Here is a 13,724-nt window from a genome sequence, read left to right as displayed (position 1 = left end):
TGGGGGCAGCCGGAAGAGTCGGGGCTCGGCTGGGACTGTGGAGGTCGTGCGCGCGTCCCCACAGCGGCCGTCTGCGCTCGCGCGTCTGGCCCAGGCGGACCTGCAGCCGGAGGTCCCAACCCCTTAGCCCGGCTCGGGCCGCTGTGTGGCAGCCGCTGATTGGCTGCGCTGCGCCTGCGTCGTGCGGGCGGGACCAGCTGGTAACTGCCGAGTGGCCGGAGCGTAGGGCGGGGCGGAGGCGGCGAGGGCCTTGGCGAGCGTGGCTAGGCCGGTTCCTGGGCTGGGCCCGGGGCGAACCGGAACCTGGGGGGGTCTGGCGGGCAGGCTGGAGCTGGGAATGGGGCGCAGTGAGGCTGGGAGCCGACCCTGAGCTCGTCCTGCGTGGAGGGAGCTTTGCTCAGAGCTGGAGGCGGAAGCGTGAAGTCAGAACTGAGTGGGCGAAGAGAACCTGGGCTGAGGTGAGGCCCAGAAGCGAAAATTGAGGGGAGAAGGAACTAGCCCCTGAGGGAGTGTTGGGGTGAACATACTTGGGACTGGACCCGTTTTCAAAATGTCAGGCTTTTGCATTTTGTCCAGTTCCTCTTCACCTGGTTTCTCTTTCGGGGGGCGGGCTAAGCCCTCCCCCAACCTCACCTCATTCTTTGCGGGGTTCTCTCAGACCCAGGTGAAGCTCAGATTCTTCTATTTCCAGCCCTGGGCCCTTGCCCTGTGGCTGCTCCTTTTTTATGTATGAGTGTGTGTTTATTTTATTTTATTAAATGAGTTTTTAATTAGAAATGCCATCACAAAGTGAAGATGCCTGGCCACTTGGTCGACTGTGCAATATCTTTACCAGTCTTGGCCCCTTTTGTTTCAAAAAACCCTGAGTCTTAGTACAATGTTCTTCCTAGCTCCTCCTAGTTCCTAAATGTGGGTACATTAAGGAATCTTAAGTGAAAAGAGGGTGGGGAGGAGGGGGCAGGAAACCTATAATCCTTGGTGCAGCTCCAACAATGAAATGACATTTGATTCTTCCATTTTCTTAGCAGACATGGCCACTTATCACCAAGAAGGGCAGACGCAGCTGCCCCGAGCTGATGCAGTTCGTTCACGTCTCATCGATACTTTCTCTCTCATCGAGCATTTGCAAGGCTTGAGCCAAGCTGTCCCGCGGCACACTATCAGGGAATTACTTGGTCAGCAGCCTATTTCTTCACTTATTTAAATTTAAGACTTCTATCCACATTTTCCACATTTAGGAGTGGAAAATTCTGGGGAGGTCGGTTTGGTTGCTGGTTTACCAAACTTGATCAGTCAAGGGCCTGTAAATAAAACTGAGGAGATAGTATCCATGTCTTTCACTTTTAGACCTAGCATAGCCACTAGCCTTGGGTGATTTTGAAAAGTTTCTACCAAAGACACTTAAAACTTTGAGAGTAAACGTGCCGCTTTTGTGGGTATGGACAGTGTTGGTCATAAGCAATACATTTCCCTCACTCCAAACTAACAGAATTCTTAGTTGCTGCCAGAAGAGAAGGAGCAGCATTAAGACACTAGGGGGGACTCATTATCTGACCAATATCCCTGCTCCCAAACCTACCTGCTCTATTTATATTTATCCACTATCCCTTTTTAATTTTTGTTGTAGATCCCTCTCGCCAGAAGAAACTTATGTGGGAAGATCAACAACAGCTAGTGCGCTTCTCAATAAAGCCTCAACATACAGGACAGATTTCACAAGCCCAGAGGCTATTGAGCAAGCTTCATGTGCGCTGTAGTCAGAGGCCACCTCTTTCTTTATGGGCCAGATGGGTCCTTGAGTGTATCCTTCATGTCACTTATTTTTATCCTGGCTGTTCATCATCTGCCTAATGACTTATTTTTTGCTCCCCAAACTCCTTTTTCTTATTCTCACTGGTTATGTTATTGCCCTTATTATTTCAGCTGCATAAATCAGAAAGAACTCCACTCTATGTTTCCTTAAGAGACAACAGGTCCTCTTTTCACAAACTTCATCATCTTCCTCATCTTTTTGAATACAATCGTATTGATGGTTGAAATAGGTAAGAACTGACACTGTATGAAAGAGGAAGTGAGGCTGGGCACTTGTAATCCCAGCCCTTTGGGAAGCTGAGGCGGGCGGATTGCCTGAGCTCAGGAGTTTGAGACCAGCCTGGGCAACATGGTGAACCTCTGTCTCCACAAAAAAATACAAAAAATTAGCCGGGCCACGTGCCTGTAGTTCCAGCTACTCGAGAGGCTGAAGCCAGAGAATTGCTTAAACCCGGGAGGTGGAGGTTGCAGTGAGCTGAGATCACACCACTGCACTCCAGCCTGGGTGACAGAATGTGACTCCGTCTCAAAAAAAGGAAGTGGGTAGGAGTAATTTTTTTTTCTAAATTGATCATTTTACATTTTTGAATGTCATTTGAATTGTGATAGGGACAATTAAGCCTCCTGGAGTAGGATTTATGCAACTGCTAAAATCTAGGAATGTTGACTGGGGTTGGTAGCTTATACCTGTAATCCCAGGCACTTTCAGAGGCCGAGGTGGTTGGATCACTTGAGGTCAGGAGTTCAAGATTACCCTGGCCAACATGGCAAAACTCCGTCTCTACTAAAAATAAAAAAATTACCTGGGTGTAGTGGTGGGCACCTGTAATCCCAGCTACTCAGGATGCTGAGGCAGGAGAATCACTTGATCCTGGGAGTCGGAGGTTGCAGTGAGCTAAGATCACGCCACTGCACCCCAGCCTGGGGGACAGAGTGAAACTCCATCTCAAAAAAAAAATAAATAACATTTGGAGGGCTCTCAAATGTATAGTAAATACAGAATATCTAGACACACAGAACTAGGTATATGTAGCAATGTAACAACTCCACGAGAAAATGAATGTGTTTTATTTCTTTTCCAGTTTTATTTCTGTTGTCAGTTTAGCCTGACATTTGTTTGAATTAACCTTTTCTGTTAAAGATACTGGTGCCTATCAGTGAAAAATCTAACATTTACATATATTTAGAAAGATTATTTAAGTACAAATAAGAAAGCTCACAAATTTGCAAAGGTAGATACAGCTAAGATATTAGCTGAGCCAAAAAATTACTTAAAAAGGAAATGATTCTTTAATAAATTCTATGAAACAGGCCAGGCACTGTGGCTCATGCCTATAATCCCAGCACTTTGGGAGGCTGAGGCAGGCAGTTCATGAGGTCGGGAGATTGAGACTATCCTGGCTAACACGGTGAAACTCTGTTTCTACTAAAAAATCAAAAAATTAGCCAGGTGTGTTGGCACGCACCTATAGTCCCAGCTACTTGGGAGGTTGAGGCAGGAGAATTGTTTGAACCCGGGAGGCGGAGGTTACAATGAGCCGAGATCACGCCACTGTACTCCAGCCTGGGCAACAGAGCAAGACTCCGTGTCAAAACAAAAATTATATGAAACATATTCAGAACATAAGGATGTCTGTAGAATCAGTAAGCTCATTTGTTGATAATCTAAAACTGGTCAGAAATGATGAAAGGACAGTAGAAGTACTTATTTGTTTCACTTTCACTTGTGTGGAAGTCTCCCACTTTATTGAATCTTACTTTGTTTCTTAGGTTGCAGTGCAGTGTGTGATCATGGCTCATTGCAGCCTTGACCTCCAGGGTTCAATTGATCCTCCCACCTTAGCCTCCTGAGTAGCTGGGACTACACGTGCTTGCCACTACACCAGCCTAATTTGATTTTTTTTTTTTTGAGACAGTGTCTTGCTCTGTCACCCAGGCTGGAGTGCAGTGGCATGATCTCGGCTCACTGCAGCCTCTACCTCTCGGGTTTAAGCAATGATCTGCCTCAGCCTCCCAAGTAGTAGCTGGGATCACAGGCATGTGTCACCACATCCAGCTAATTTTTTTATTTTTAGTAGAGATGGGGTTTCACCGTCTTGGCCAGGCTTGAACTCCTGACTTTGTGATCCATCCACCTTGGCTTCCCAAAGTGCTGTGATTACAAGTGTGAGCCACTGTGCCCGGTGTAATTGGTTTTTTTTGTAGAGACAGGGCCTCACTATGTTGCCCAGGCTGGTCTTGAACTCCTGGGCTCAAGTGATCCTCCTGCCTCAGCCTCCCAAAGTGCTGGGATTATAGGCATGAGCCACTGCACCCAACCTCGGAGGAATTTTTAAGAGAAAGGCATAGTTATGAAGCTCTTGGCTGTTTATGTCACATGGATATTTTCCTCAACAGAAATGTCCAGCGTCAGGCCAGGTGCGGTGGCTCACTTTGGGAGGCTGAGGCAGGTGGACCACCTGAGGTCAGGAGTTCGAGACCAGCCTGACCAACATGGAGAAACCCTATCTCTACTAAAAATACAAAATTAGCCAGGTGTGGTGGTGCATGCCTGTAATCCCAGCTACTCAGGAGGCTGAGGCAGGAGAATCATTTGAACCCAGGAGGCAGAGGTTCCAGTGACCCGAGATTGTACCATTGCACTCCAGCCTGGGGAACAAGAGCAAAACTCTGTCTCAAAGAAAAAAAAAGAAAAGAAAAACAGAAATCTCCACTGCCTGTAGCCACTGTAGAACTAGAAGAAAAGAGGTTCAGAACTCTGCCTCTAGCTCCAAGTCCCCTATAAGCTTTGGGGCCCAGGCATGGTGGCTTATGCCTATAATCCCAGCACTTTGGGAAGCTGAGGTGGGCGTATCGCTTGAGCTCAGGAGTTTGAGACCAGCCTGGCCAAAGTGGAGAAGATTCATCTCCACAAAAAATACAAAAATTAGCTGGGTGTGGTGGCACATGTGTGTAGGCTCAGCTACTCAGCAGCTGAGGTGGGAAGATTGCTTGAGCCTAGGAGGCAGAGGTTGCAGTGAGCCATCACGCAGCTGAACTCCAGCCTGAGTGACAAGGTCAGACCCTGTCTCAAAAAAATAAAATAGGCCTTTAGTGCAGTCAGGTCAAATATATTTAAAAATACAACAATAATTGATGTCACTGACCCACTACAGTATACTGTATACTTTGAGGTGTTTTATTTCCTCCTCATAATGGTGAAGATTTTGAACTAAGTTACTTATAGTTCCCTTATATTGTATGATTGCTGCCATGTATTTACCTTGTAGGGCTAGGGTTATAGTAAGCCTTGGAATGAAGTAAATAATAGTAAATATACAGGACTCCCTGGTTCAGCGATACCCAGCCTTTTTGGCATCAGGGACTGCTTTCATGGAAGACAATTTTTCCACGGATGGAGTAGGAGGGATGGTTTCAAGATGAAACTGTTCCACCACAGATCATCAGGCATTAGAGTCTCCTAAGGAGCACACAGGTACAGTTCATAATAGGGCTGCCCCTCCTATGAGAATCTAATGCCACAGCTGATCTGTCAGGAGGTGGAGATCAGGCAGTAATACCCACCACTCACTTCCTGCTGTGTGGCTGGGTTCCTAACAGAGCATGGACTGGTACCAGTCTGTGGCCTGGGGCTTGGGACCCCTGCCCTAGATCTAGTAGACACATCAAAATAGGATAGCACTAACCATTCTATTTGGTAAAACAGTTAACTGAGTATGAAACATGATCACTGTGCGAGAAGATAGGTAGATTGCCAGACTGGAAACTACCTGGCAAGCTCATGGACATTTTATCTTATTAAGCATATTCTTGTGGTAGAAAAGGAGGAGGGATTTTGCAAAAGGAAATTATTTGTGATAAACAGATTTCTTTGAATAGACTATTCATATGATAAACATTAAGACTTCGTTTAGGCTTAACTTTTTTTTTTTTTTCAGATCACAAAGTGATCTAAACTATGTTAGGGCTTTAAAAAAATCTATTTTCAGTCAAGTGCAGTGGCTCACCCCTGAAATCCCAGCACTTTGGGAGGCTGAGGTGGGTGGATTGCATGAGGTCAGGAGTTCAAGACCAGCCTGGCCAACATGGTGAAACCTCATCTCTACTAAACATACAAAAATTAGCTGGGGTCCCCAAGGCAGGCGTCTGTAATCCCAGCTACTCAGGAGGCTGAGGCAGGAGAATCACTGGAACCTGGGAGGCGGAGGTTGCAGTGAGCCAAAATAGCGCCATTGCACTCCAGCCTGGGCGACAAAAGCAAGATTTCATCTCAAAAATATGTGTGTGTGTCTTCTGCTGCTGGCTATTGGTAGTTCTGTTTTGCACTTTAAACATAAATTGACTTACTTTTAAAATCTCATATTTTCGGCCAGGCATGGTGGCTGACACCTGTAATCCCAGCATTTTGGGAGGCCAAGGCAGGCGGATCACATGAGATCAGGAGTTCAAGACCAGCCTGACCAACATGGAGAAACCCCATCTCTATTAAAAATACAAAATTGGCCGGGCGCGTTGGCTCACGCCTGTAATCCCAGCACTTTGGGAGGCTGAGGCGGGTGGATCACGAGGTCAGGAGATCAAGACCATCCTGGTCAACATGGTGAAACCCCGTCTCTACTAAAAATACAAAAAATTAGCTGGGCATGGTGGCGCGTGCCTGTAATCCCAGCTACTCTGGAGGCTGAGGCAGGAGAATTGCCTGAACCCGGGAGGCGGAGGTTGCGGTGAGCCGAGATCGTGCCATTGCACTCCAGCCTGGGTAACGAGCGAAACTCCGTCTCAAAAAAAAAAGAAAAAAATACAAAATTAGCCAGGTGTGGTGGCACATGCCTGTAATCCCAGCTACTTGGGAGGCTGAGGCAGGAGAATTGCTTGAACCTAGGAGATGGAGGTTGTGATGGGTTGAGATCACAGCATTGCGTTCCAGCGTGGGCAACAAGAGCAAAACTCCATCTTAAAAAAAAAATCATATTTTGTTTCTTTTTTTTTTTTTGAGACAGAGTCTCACTCTGTCACCCAGGCTGGCATGCAATGGCACAATCTTGGCTCACTGCAACCTCCGCCTCTCAGGTTCAAGGGATTCTCCTGCCTCAGCCTCCTAAGTAGCTGGGATTACAGGCGTGAGCCACCATGCCCAGCTAATTTTTGTATATTTAGTAGAGACAGGGTTTCACCATGTTGGTTAGGCTGGTCTCGATCTCCGGACCTCGTGATCTGCCCTCCGTGGCTTCCCAAAGTGCTGGGATTAGTCGTGAGCCACCACGCCCAGCTCTATTTTGTTTCTTTTTTTCTTTTCTTTTTTTTTTTTTTTTTGAGACGGAATCTCACTCTCTTGCCCAGGCTGGAGTGCAGTGGTGGGATCTCAGCTCACTGCAACCTCTGCCTCCCAGGTTCAAGTGATTCTCCTGCCTCAGCCTCCCAAGTAACTGGGACTACAGGTATGTACCACCATACCTGGCTAATTTTTGTATTTTCAGTAGAGATGGGGTTTCACCATGCTGGCCAGGCTGGTCTCGAACTCCTGACGTCATGATCCGCCCGCCTCAGCTTCCCAGAGTGCTGGGATTACAGGCGTGAGCCACAGTGCCCCTCATATTTTATTTCTAAATAATGAGAATGAAAAAGGATTTGACTCATTTTCAAGCCTTTCTCAGAAAATAACACATTGCAAGTGTAGACAATCCTTATTTAAAATTAACAACTGAGTATATTAGGAGGCTAAGGTGGCAGGATCACTTGAACCCAGGAGATTGAGGCTGCAGTGATCTATGATCACACCAGTGCCCTGCAGCATGAGTGACAGAGCAAGACCCTGTCTCAAAAATAAAAATAAAACCTAAGTATAATATTACAATTTTTTTCCCAAAGGCAGGTATATTCCCAAAGATTACAATTTTTTACATTAACTTTTAAGTCCTAAAGATAACTTGATGTGCTATATAAAGTTTTTGATCAAATGAATGGAATTTATAGAACTTGATGAAGATCATCTTGAGATTAAACTTGCAGAATTATCATTCTTAAGCTTTTCATGAAATTGTATTTCTGGCTGGGTGTGGTGGCTCACACCTGTAATCCCAGCAAATTGGGAGGTCTAGGCTGGTGGATCACCTGAGGTCAGGAGTTCAAGACCAGCTTGGTCTGGCCAACATGGTGAAATCTGGTCTCTACTGAAAATACAAGAATCAGTGCGTGTGGTGGTGTGCACCTATAGTCCCACCTTCTTGGGAGGCTGAGGCAAGAAAATCGCTTGAACCCAGGAGGCAGAGGTTGTAGTGAGCCAAGATGGCAGCTGGGCGAGAGTGAGAATCCATCTCAAAAAAAGAAATTGTGTTTCAGCATCAGTGTTCCTTACTTCATGATGGATATAACTAGCCAAAACATTACTAAAAATGTGTAAATGTCAGAATCTACATATCAGTTTGTTGTTACAGTCTACTATTCTCCTTGCCCATAATATTGGACTCCATGAAACCAATGTGAATTTGTCTGGTATTCTGTGAGGTGACCTCATGTTGTTTTTCTAGAATAGGGAGTAGCAGTAGATGACTGTTCATGGTGAACTCTACCTTGTGAAACAGAATTATACATTTGCTTGACTGTTTGATCAAATGGCTACTGTCTCTCACCCCAAGAGAAGAATATTCAAGCATGACCTTCACTGCTAACTCACTACACTGGCTAAGATTCCTGGGTAGACTTCACTGGGCTCCTGGTCTCTATTTCCATTAAGACTCCTTTGTCTTGTTATAGCAGGCTGAAAAATTCCAAGAATTTTAAAAAGTTATATTTCCATCTTCAGATAGGAAACATTATGTAATGTAGAGTGGAGGCAGTCACTTTTATACTTTCTGTCCTGCTGAGGCAATTTCTGCTGTTTGTTCCTCTGAACTTCCTTGGGTTTGTTTAGCTTCTGTAAAATTATTCTTCTTTCCCAGAGAGTAAAAGTGCTACTGATTCTGTAATTTGGACTTCCCTACTTAAACTACTTTAAACTATCTTCTGCTTTACAAGACCCTTACTTTACTTCATTGCTCTCTTTGGGTTCCTGTTTTGCAAGGGCAAAAACTGAATAAAAAATGATAGCATTCTACTTTCCAGCCATAAATTGTGGTCCTCAGCTCTTTCTAATTATATAATCCCATGCTCCTGTGAGCCAGAATTTATTGTTAAGTGAAAGAAATTTGTATTTTACTGAATCTAAGCTGTCATCAAAGTGAAATTCACTTTTACCACTAAGAAATAAAAATCATCCCCAATTAAACTGGGACACATCACTGATTGTAAAATGCATTCTAATTTCATAGATGTTAAAATGTGAAAAATTGTTCATCTTAGAGAAACGTGTGTGAAAGAAAAACTAACCGAAGAAGCACAGATCCTAAATAAGCATAGAAGGGCTTGGTGCAGTGTCTCACGCCTGTAAGTCCAGCTCTTTGGGAGACCAAGATGGAAGGCTCACTTGAGCCCAGGAGTTTGAGCCCAACCTAGGCAGCATAAGGAGACCCCATCTTGACAAATAATTTAAAGAAAAAATTAGTTGGGCATGGTGACATGTGCCTGTGGTCCCAGTTACCCAGAGGCCGATATGGGAGGTTCCCTTGAGCCCAGAAGATCGAGGCTTCAGTGAACCGTGATTATGCCACTGCAATCCTCCAGCCTGGGTGACTGAGTGATACCTTGTCTCAAAATAAGCATAGGAATAAGCATAGTGTGACTCCACTGGTTTTTAGAAGGGATCAACCTCTAAAATTCTAGGAATGATTGAAGTATGCCTCTGTTCTTTTTGTTTGGATCCAGTTCAACATCAGGATGACTTTAAAGCCAGAGTACCACAATGTTGATTCCTGTTTAGCTCTTAAGTCTATTTTAATCTCAGAGTTTTTTTTTTTTTTTCTAGAGCATGGTATATGTCCATTAATTGTACAAAAGAGAATAAGGTTGAAAGAGAAAGGCAATGAATTAAGGAATTGCAATTAATAAATCATAGGGTTCTAGGGAGGAAGTATGCATTCAGTTTGCTTTGCAGAACAAAACTAATTTTAGGCAGAGAATAAAGGAAAAGTTTTAAAAGAAAGCTAACAAAGAACCAAGTGATTTATTGTTATCATTTGATATTCTCTAACGAATCTGGCTTTTTGTTTTTGCATTTTTTATAAAGTACTTTAGATATCATGCCCATGTATTTTCATTCTATTCTCAAGACCTATTGCTTTCTTGTGAACTTTGGGACTGAGATAACAGTACAGTAGATGGGGGTAGGGATTGGGGGTAGTGGTAATTAAAGAGAGCAGTCTCTTAATGGCTGTGTGACCCTCAGAGTGGATAGGAAGTGACTTATCCACTCTGAGGTAGACAGCTGGGTAGACATAACTATATCAATGATGAGCTGTGGCTATGTTTTACGGTCAATTCTGTCCTTCTCAGTATTTCACAGGTTGAAGCAACAGTGTTAAGAAGAGAAACTCAAAGAAAAATGGAATAGTAGTAGGCAAAACTGGTTTATAAGTGATCATTCTCCATCATTCAGTTTCCAGCATCCTTAACTTTTACTCCTCTTTTGCTCTATCCTCACAGAATTGTTGGAATCCACAAATACAAAACTGTGGCCATTGAAGCTGACCTTGGAGGTGGCAGCTTGGTTTATCTTGTTTATTTTCATCCTGGAGATCATTCTTATGTGGCTATCCAGCTTTTCCCTTTTCTGGAAGAGTGCCTGGAATGTCTTTGACTTTGTTGTTACCATGTTGGTAAGGATAGAGATCCTGAGGCTTCATTTAGAGGGATGAAGAAGGTGCTTAGGTGAATTGAAAGGACAGGAAAAGTGAACATGATAAAAGGAAGAAACAAAAATTTACCTGACTTCCTTCTTTTGAGTTTTTTCCCCCTAAAACTAAACATCAGTCATTGAAGGAATTGTTGGTATTAGGAGCAAGGTAGTCTAACCACACATCAATGCCAACAATAAATAACATCTGCTGGTTACCTAGTACTTACTAAGTGCCAGGACTATTTTAAGTGTTTTACTTAAATTATCTTGTTTATGCTCCACAACAACCCAATTAAATAACCATGAATTTTATCCCCCTTATTATATCTGAACAAGTTGAAGTACAGTGTTTAAGCAACTTAATATAGAAAGGCTGAATGGAAAAATTATCAGAGAATGCTATTCAAGGGATAATGCTCAGGGAACAATGAAGCGGATGAGATGAAGAAGGTATAACTGTGCCTGGGTGCTTGGGGGTATATTTTACTCATAATCTCTGTGTTTTCTACAGTCCCTGCTTCCTGAAGTTGTGTTGTTGGCAGGGGTAACAGGCCAACCGGTGTGGCTTCAGTTTCTGAGGATCTGCCGGGTGCTGAGGTCTCTCAAACTCTTTGCACGATTTCGTCAAATTCGAGTTATTATTTTGGCCCTGGTCAGGGCCCTCAAGGTGATTTGACTGTTGCAAACTAAAGGAGGGGGCAAGGTAGATAAATATGGGGGCTTAACATAGAATATGAAACAAATCTGGGTGGGTCAAAGAAGGCAATGAAACATCCTATGAAATGTTATTGCATGAGAAGGGGCTGGGGCCAGCTGCCATGGTTCAAAGATGACTGGGCTCAGGAGTGCAAGTGAGGGTTTGGTGGGGGATTGCCAGGTGGGCTTGAATGAGCTGTTGGTGGAGATCAGCCTAGTCTGGCCCACCTCTGACTTGAGGTCATGGCCTCTAGAGTATGACCTTCCTCTTGATGCTGCTGCTCATCTTCTTCTACATTTTTGCTGTGGCTGGTGTCTACTTCTTCGCAGAGTACACCCGTTCACCTCATCAGGACCTGGAATACCATATGTTCTTCTCGTAAGCAGCGCTGGGGGATGGCTGGGTGAGGGGAGTGAATTTGGCTAAGAAACCAGGAAGCTTGTCCAAAGTATAGTATGTAAGAAGTATAGTGTATTCTAAGAAACTGAAATAGAACACAATAGGAAGAGGGAAAGAGAAAGCAAAAGAATAGTGAGTGGTATTAACTCTGATCTTGAGGGTAGGTTAGCTAATTCCAGGTTTATTCTGGGTTTTGCAAATTCAAACCACACTGTCATCAGCCATTTTTAAATGGCAGTACACTCCAGTGGTTAAACTTGGTTACTGTGACTCAGTTATCTCTTTTGAAAAATGGGAATAGATCGGGCATGGTGGCTTATGGCTGTAATTCCAGCACTTTCGGAGGCCAAGGCAGGCAGATCACCTGAGGTCAGGAGTTCAAGACCAGCCTGGCCAACATTGTGAAACCCCATCTCTACTAAGTATACAAAAATTAGCTGGGTATGGTGGCAGATTCCTGTAATCCCAGCTACTCAGGAGGTTGAGACAGAATCTCTTGAACCCAGGAGTCAGAGGTTGCAGCGAGCCGAGATTGCGCCACTGCACTCCAGCCTGGGCAACAAAAAGCGAAACTCCATCTCAAAAAAAAAGGGAGTAATAGCGGTACTACCTCATAAGAGTGTGGGGATAAATGTGGTAATGCATTTAAGCACTTAGCACAGTATGTAACACATTATAAGTGATCAATGAATGTTACTCTGATTCTCAAATATGATCACTGGTTTTATCGCAATCTCTACATATTACACACGTGCTTATTCCTGATCACTGTCTAGGAAACACTAATCAGTGCTCACTTCAGCAGCACATATACTAAAATTGGAATGTTACAGAGAAGATTAGCATGGCCCCTGTGCAAGGATGACACACAAATGTATGAAGTGTTACATATTTTTTTAATATTAAAGAAAACACTAATCAATGTTTTCTAGGAGAAAATCAACTTGAATTTAGAGTAGATAATCCTGTTTATGAATTGGAATTCAATCTTATCAGTACCTCTCAGGACTCTGTTAGACTCTAACAGGTAGTTTTGTAAGAGTATTGAGTTAGGAAAGTCCTAGAATTTATCCTATACAAGCTCTGATGTTTTCAGTAAATTGTATATGGGGGACTAAAAAGAAAGGAAGGAAAATTTAGATACCTTCCTGGGAACTTTTTACTTTTTTAGTAATTTTTCAAAATTATTTTATAATTTATATATATTCATTATTTAGGATCACATATGTTTATGTAACATATCCATTTACTTTCATATCATTTTGTACCAGCAAACTCATAGGAATAATTTTGTGACTGATCTTTTATTTTGCTAAATTTGCTAATTTTGCTAAGTTTTGCTAAATTTGCAAGTGATCTATTAAGTCGAATCCACAGAGCAGTGGAGAATAAAATTAGAAAAAACAGCTGGGCTCAGTGGCTCACACTTGTAATCCCAGCACTTTGGAAGACTCAGTCGGGTGGATCCTTGAGGTCAGGAATTCAAGGCCAGCCTAACCAAATGGTGAAACCCCATCTCTACTAAAAATATAAAATTTAGCCAGGCATGGTGGTGCATGCCTATAATCCCAGCTACTTAGGAGGCTTGAGCCTTGTGGGTGGAGGTTGCAGTGAGCTGAGATCGCGCCACTTCAGCCTGGGCAATAGATTGAGACTGTCTCAAAAAAAAAAGAAAAATTAGAAAACTGTCTCAGTGATTCATTCATTTTTAAAAAATTCAGTCAGTACCTATTTATTGAGTATTTATTATACTCCAGGACTAATGGAATAATGAGAGGTAGTCATAGATTATTCATGATAAAGGAGAATTTCGGCTGGGCACGGTGGCTTATGCCTGTAATCCTAGCACTTTGAGAGGCTGAGACCAGTGGATCACCTTAAGTCAGGAGGTCGAGACCAGCCTGGCCAAGATGGTGAAACCCCATCTCTACTAATTGGCCAGGCGTGGTGGTGCATGCCTGTAACCCCAGCTACTTAGGAGAGTGACACAGGAGAATCGCTTGAATCCAGGAGGCAGACATTGCAGTGAGTCGGTCTCACCACTGC

The 13,724-nt window shown here is 43.6% G+C and overlaps 1 protein-coding gene and 1 non-coding gene across 4 annotated transcripts in view; both read left to right on the top strand.

The window, feature by feature from the left end:
* The first annotated feature begins 312 nt into the window (after window positions 1-312).
* Window positions 313-13,724, top strand: part of CATSPER2 (cation channel sperm associated 2) — a 31,358-nt gene continuing 17,946 nt past the window's right edge. For all 3 annotated transcript variants that reach the window (XM_012442152.3, XM_012442153.3, XM_064365985.1), the window contains exons 1-7: window positions 313-458; window positions 1,026-1,175; window positions 1,628-1,801; window positions 1,974-2,042; window positions 10,390-10,562; window positions 11,094-11,249; window positions 11,533-11,657. In XM_012442152.3, the coding sequence (XP_012297575.2) occupies window positions 1,031-1,175; window positions 1,628-1,801; window positions 1,974-2,042; window positions 10,390-10,562; window positions 11,094-11,249; window positions 11,533-11,657 (842 nt within the window). In that variant the 5' untranslated portion in view covers window positions 313-458; window positions 1,026-1,030. The remainder of the gene's footprint in view (window positions 459-1,025; window positions 1,176-1,627; window positions 1,802-1,973; window positions 2,043-10,389; window positions 10,563-11,093; window positions 11,250-11,532; window positions 11,658-13,724) is intronic.
* LOC135270520 (U6 spliceosomal RNA) lies at window positions 12,468-12,574 on the top strand. Its single transcript, XR_010338681.1, has one exon. It is a non-coding gene; the product is annotated as a U6 spliceosomal RNA (small nuclear RNA).

Source organism: Aotus nancymaae, unplaced genomic scaffold (genome assembly GCF_030222135.1).
Source record: "Aotus nancymaae isolate 86718 unplaced genomic scaffold, 86718_ANA_hifiasm-v0.15.2.pri h1tg000062l, whole genome shotgun sequence".
Lineage (NCBI taxonomy): Eukaryota > Metazoa > Chordata > Mammalia > Primates > Aotidae > Aotus > Aotus nancymaae.
This window is presented reverse-complemented; position numbering and strand designations above follow the sequence as displayed.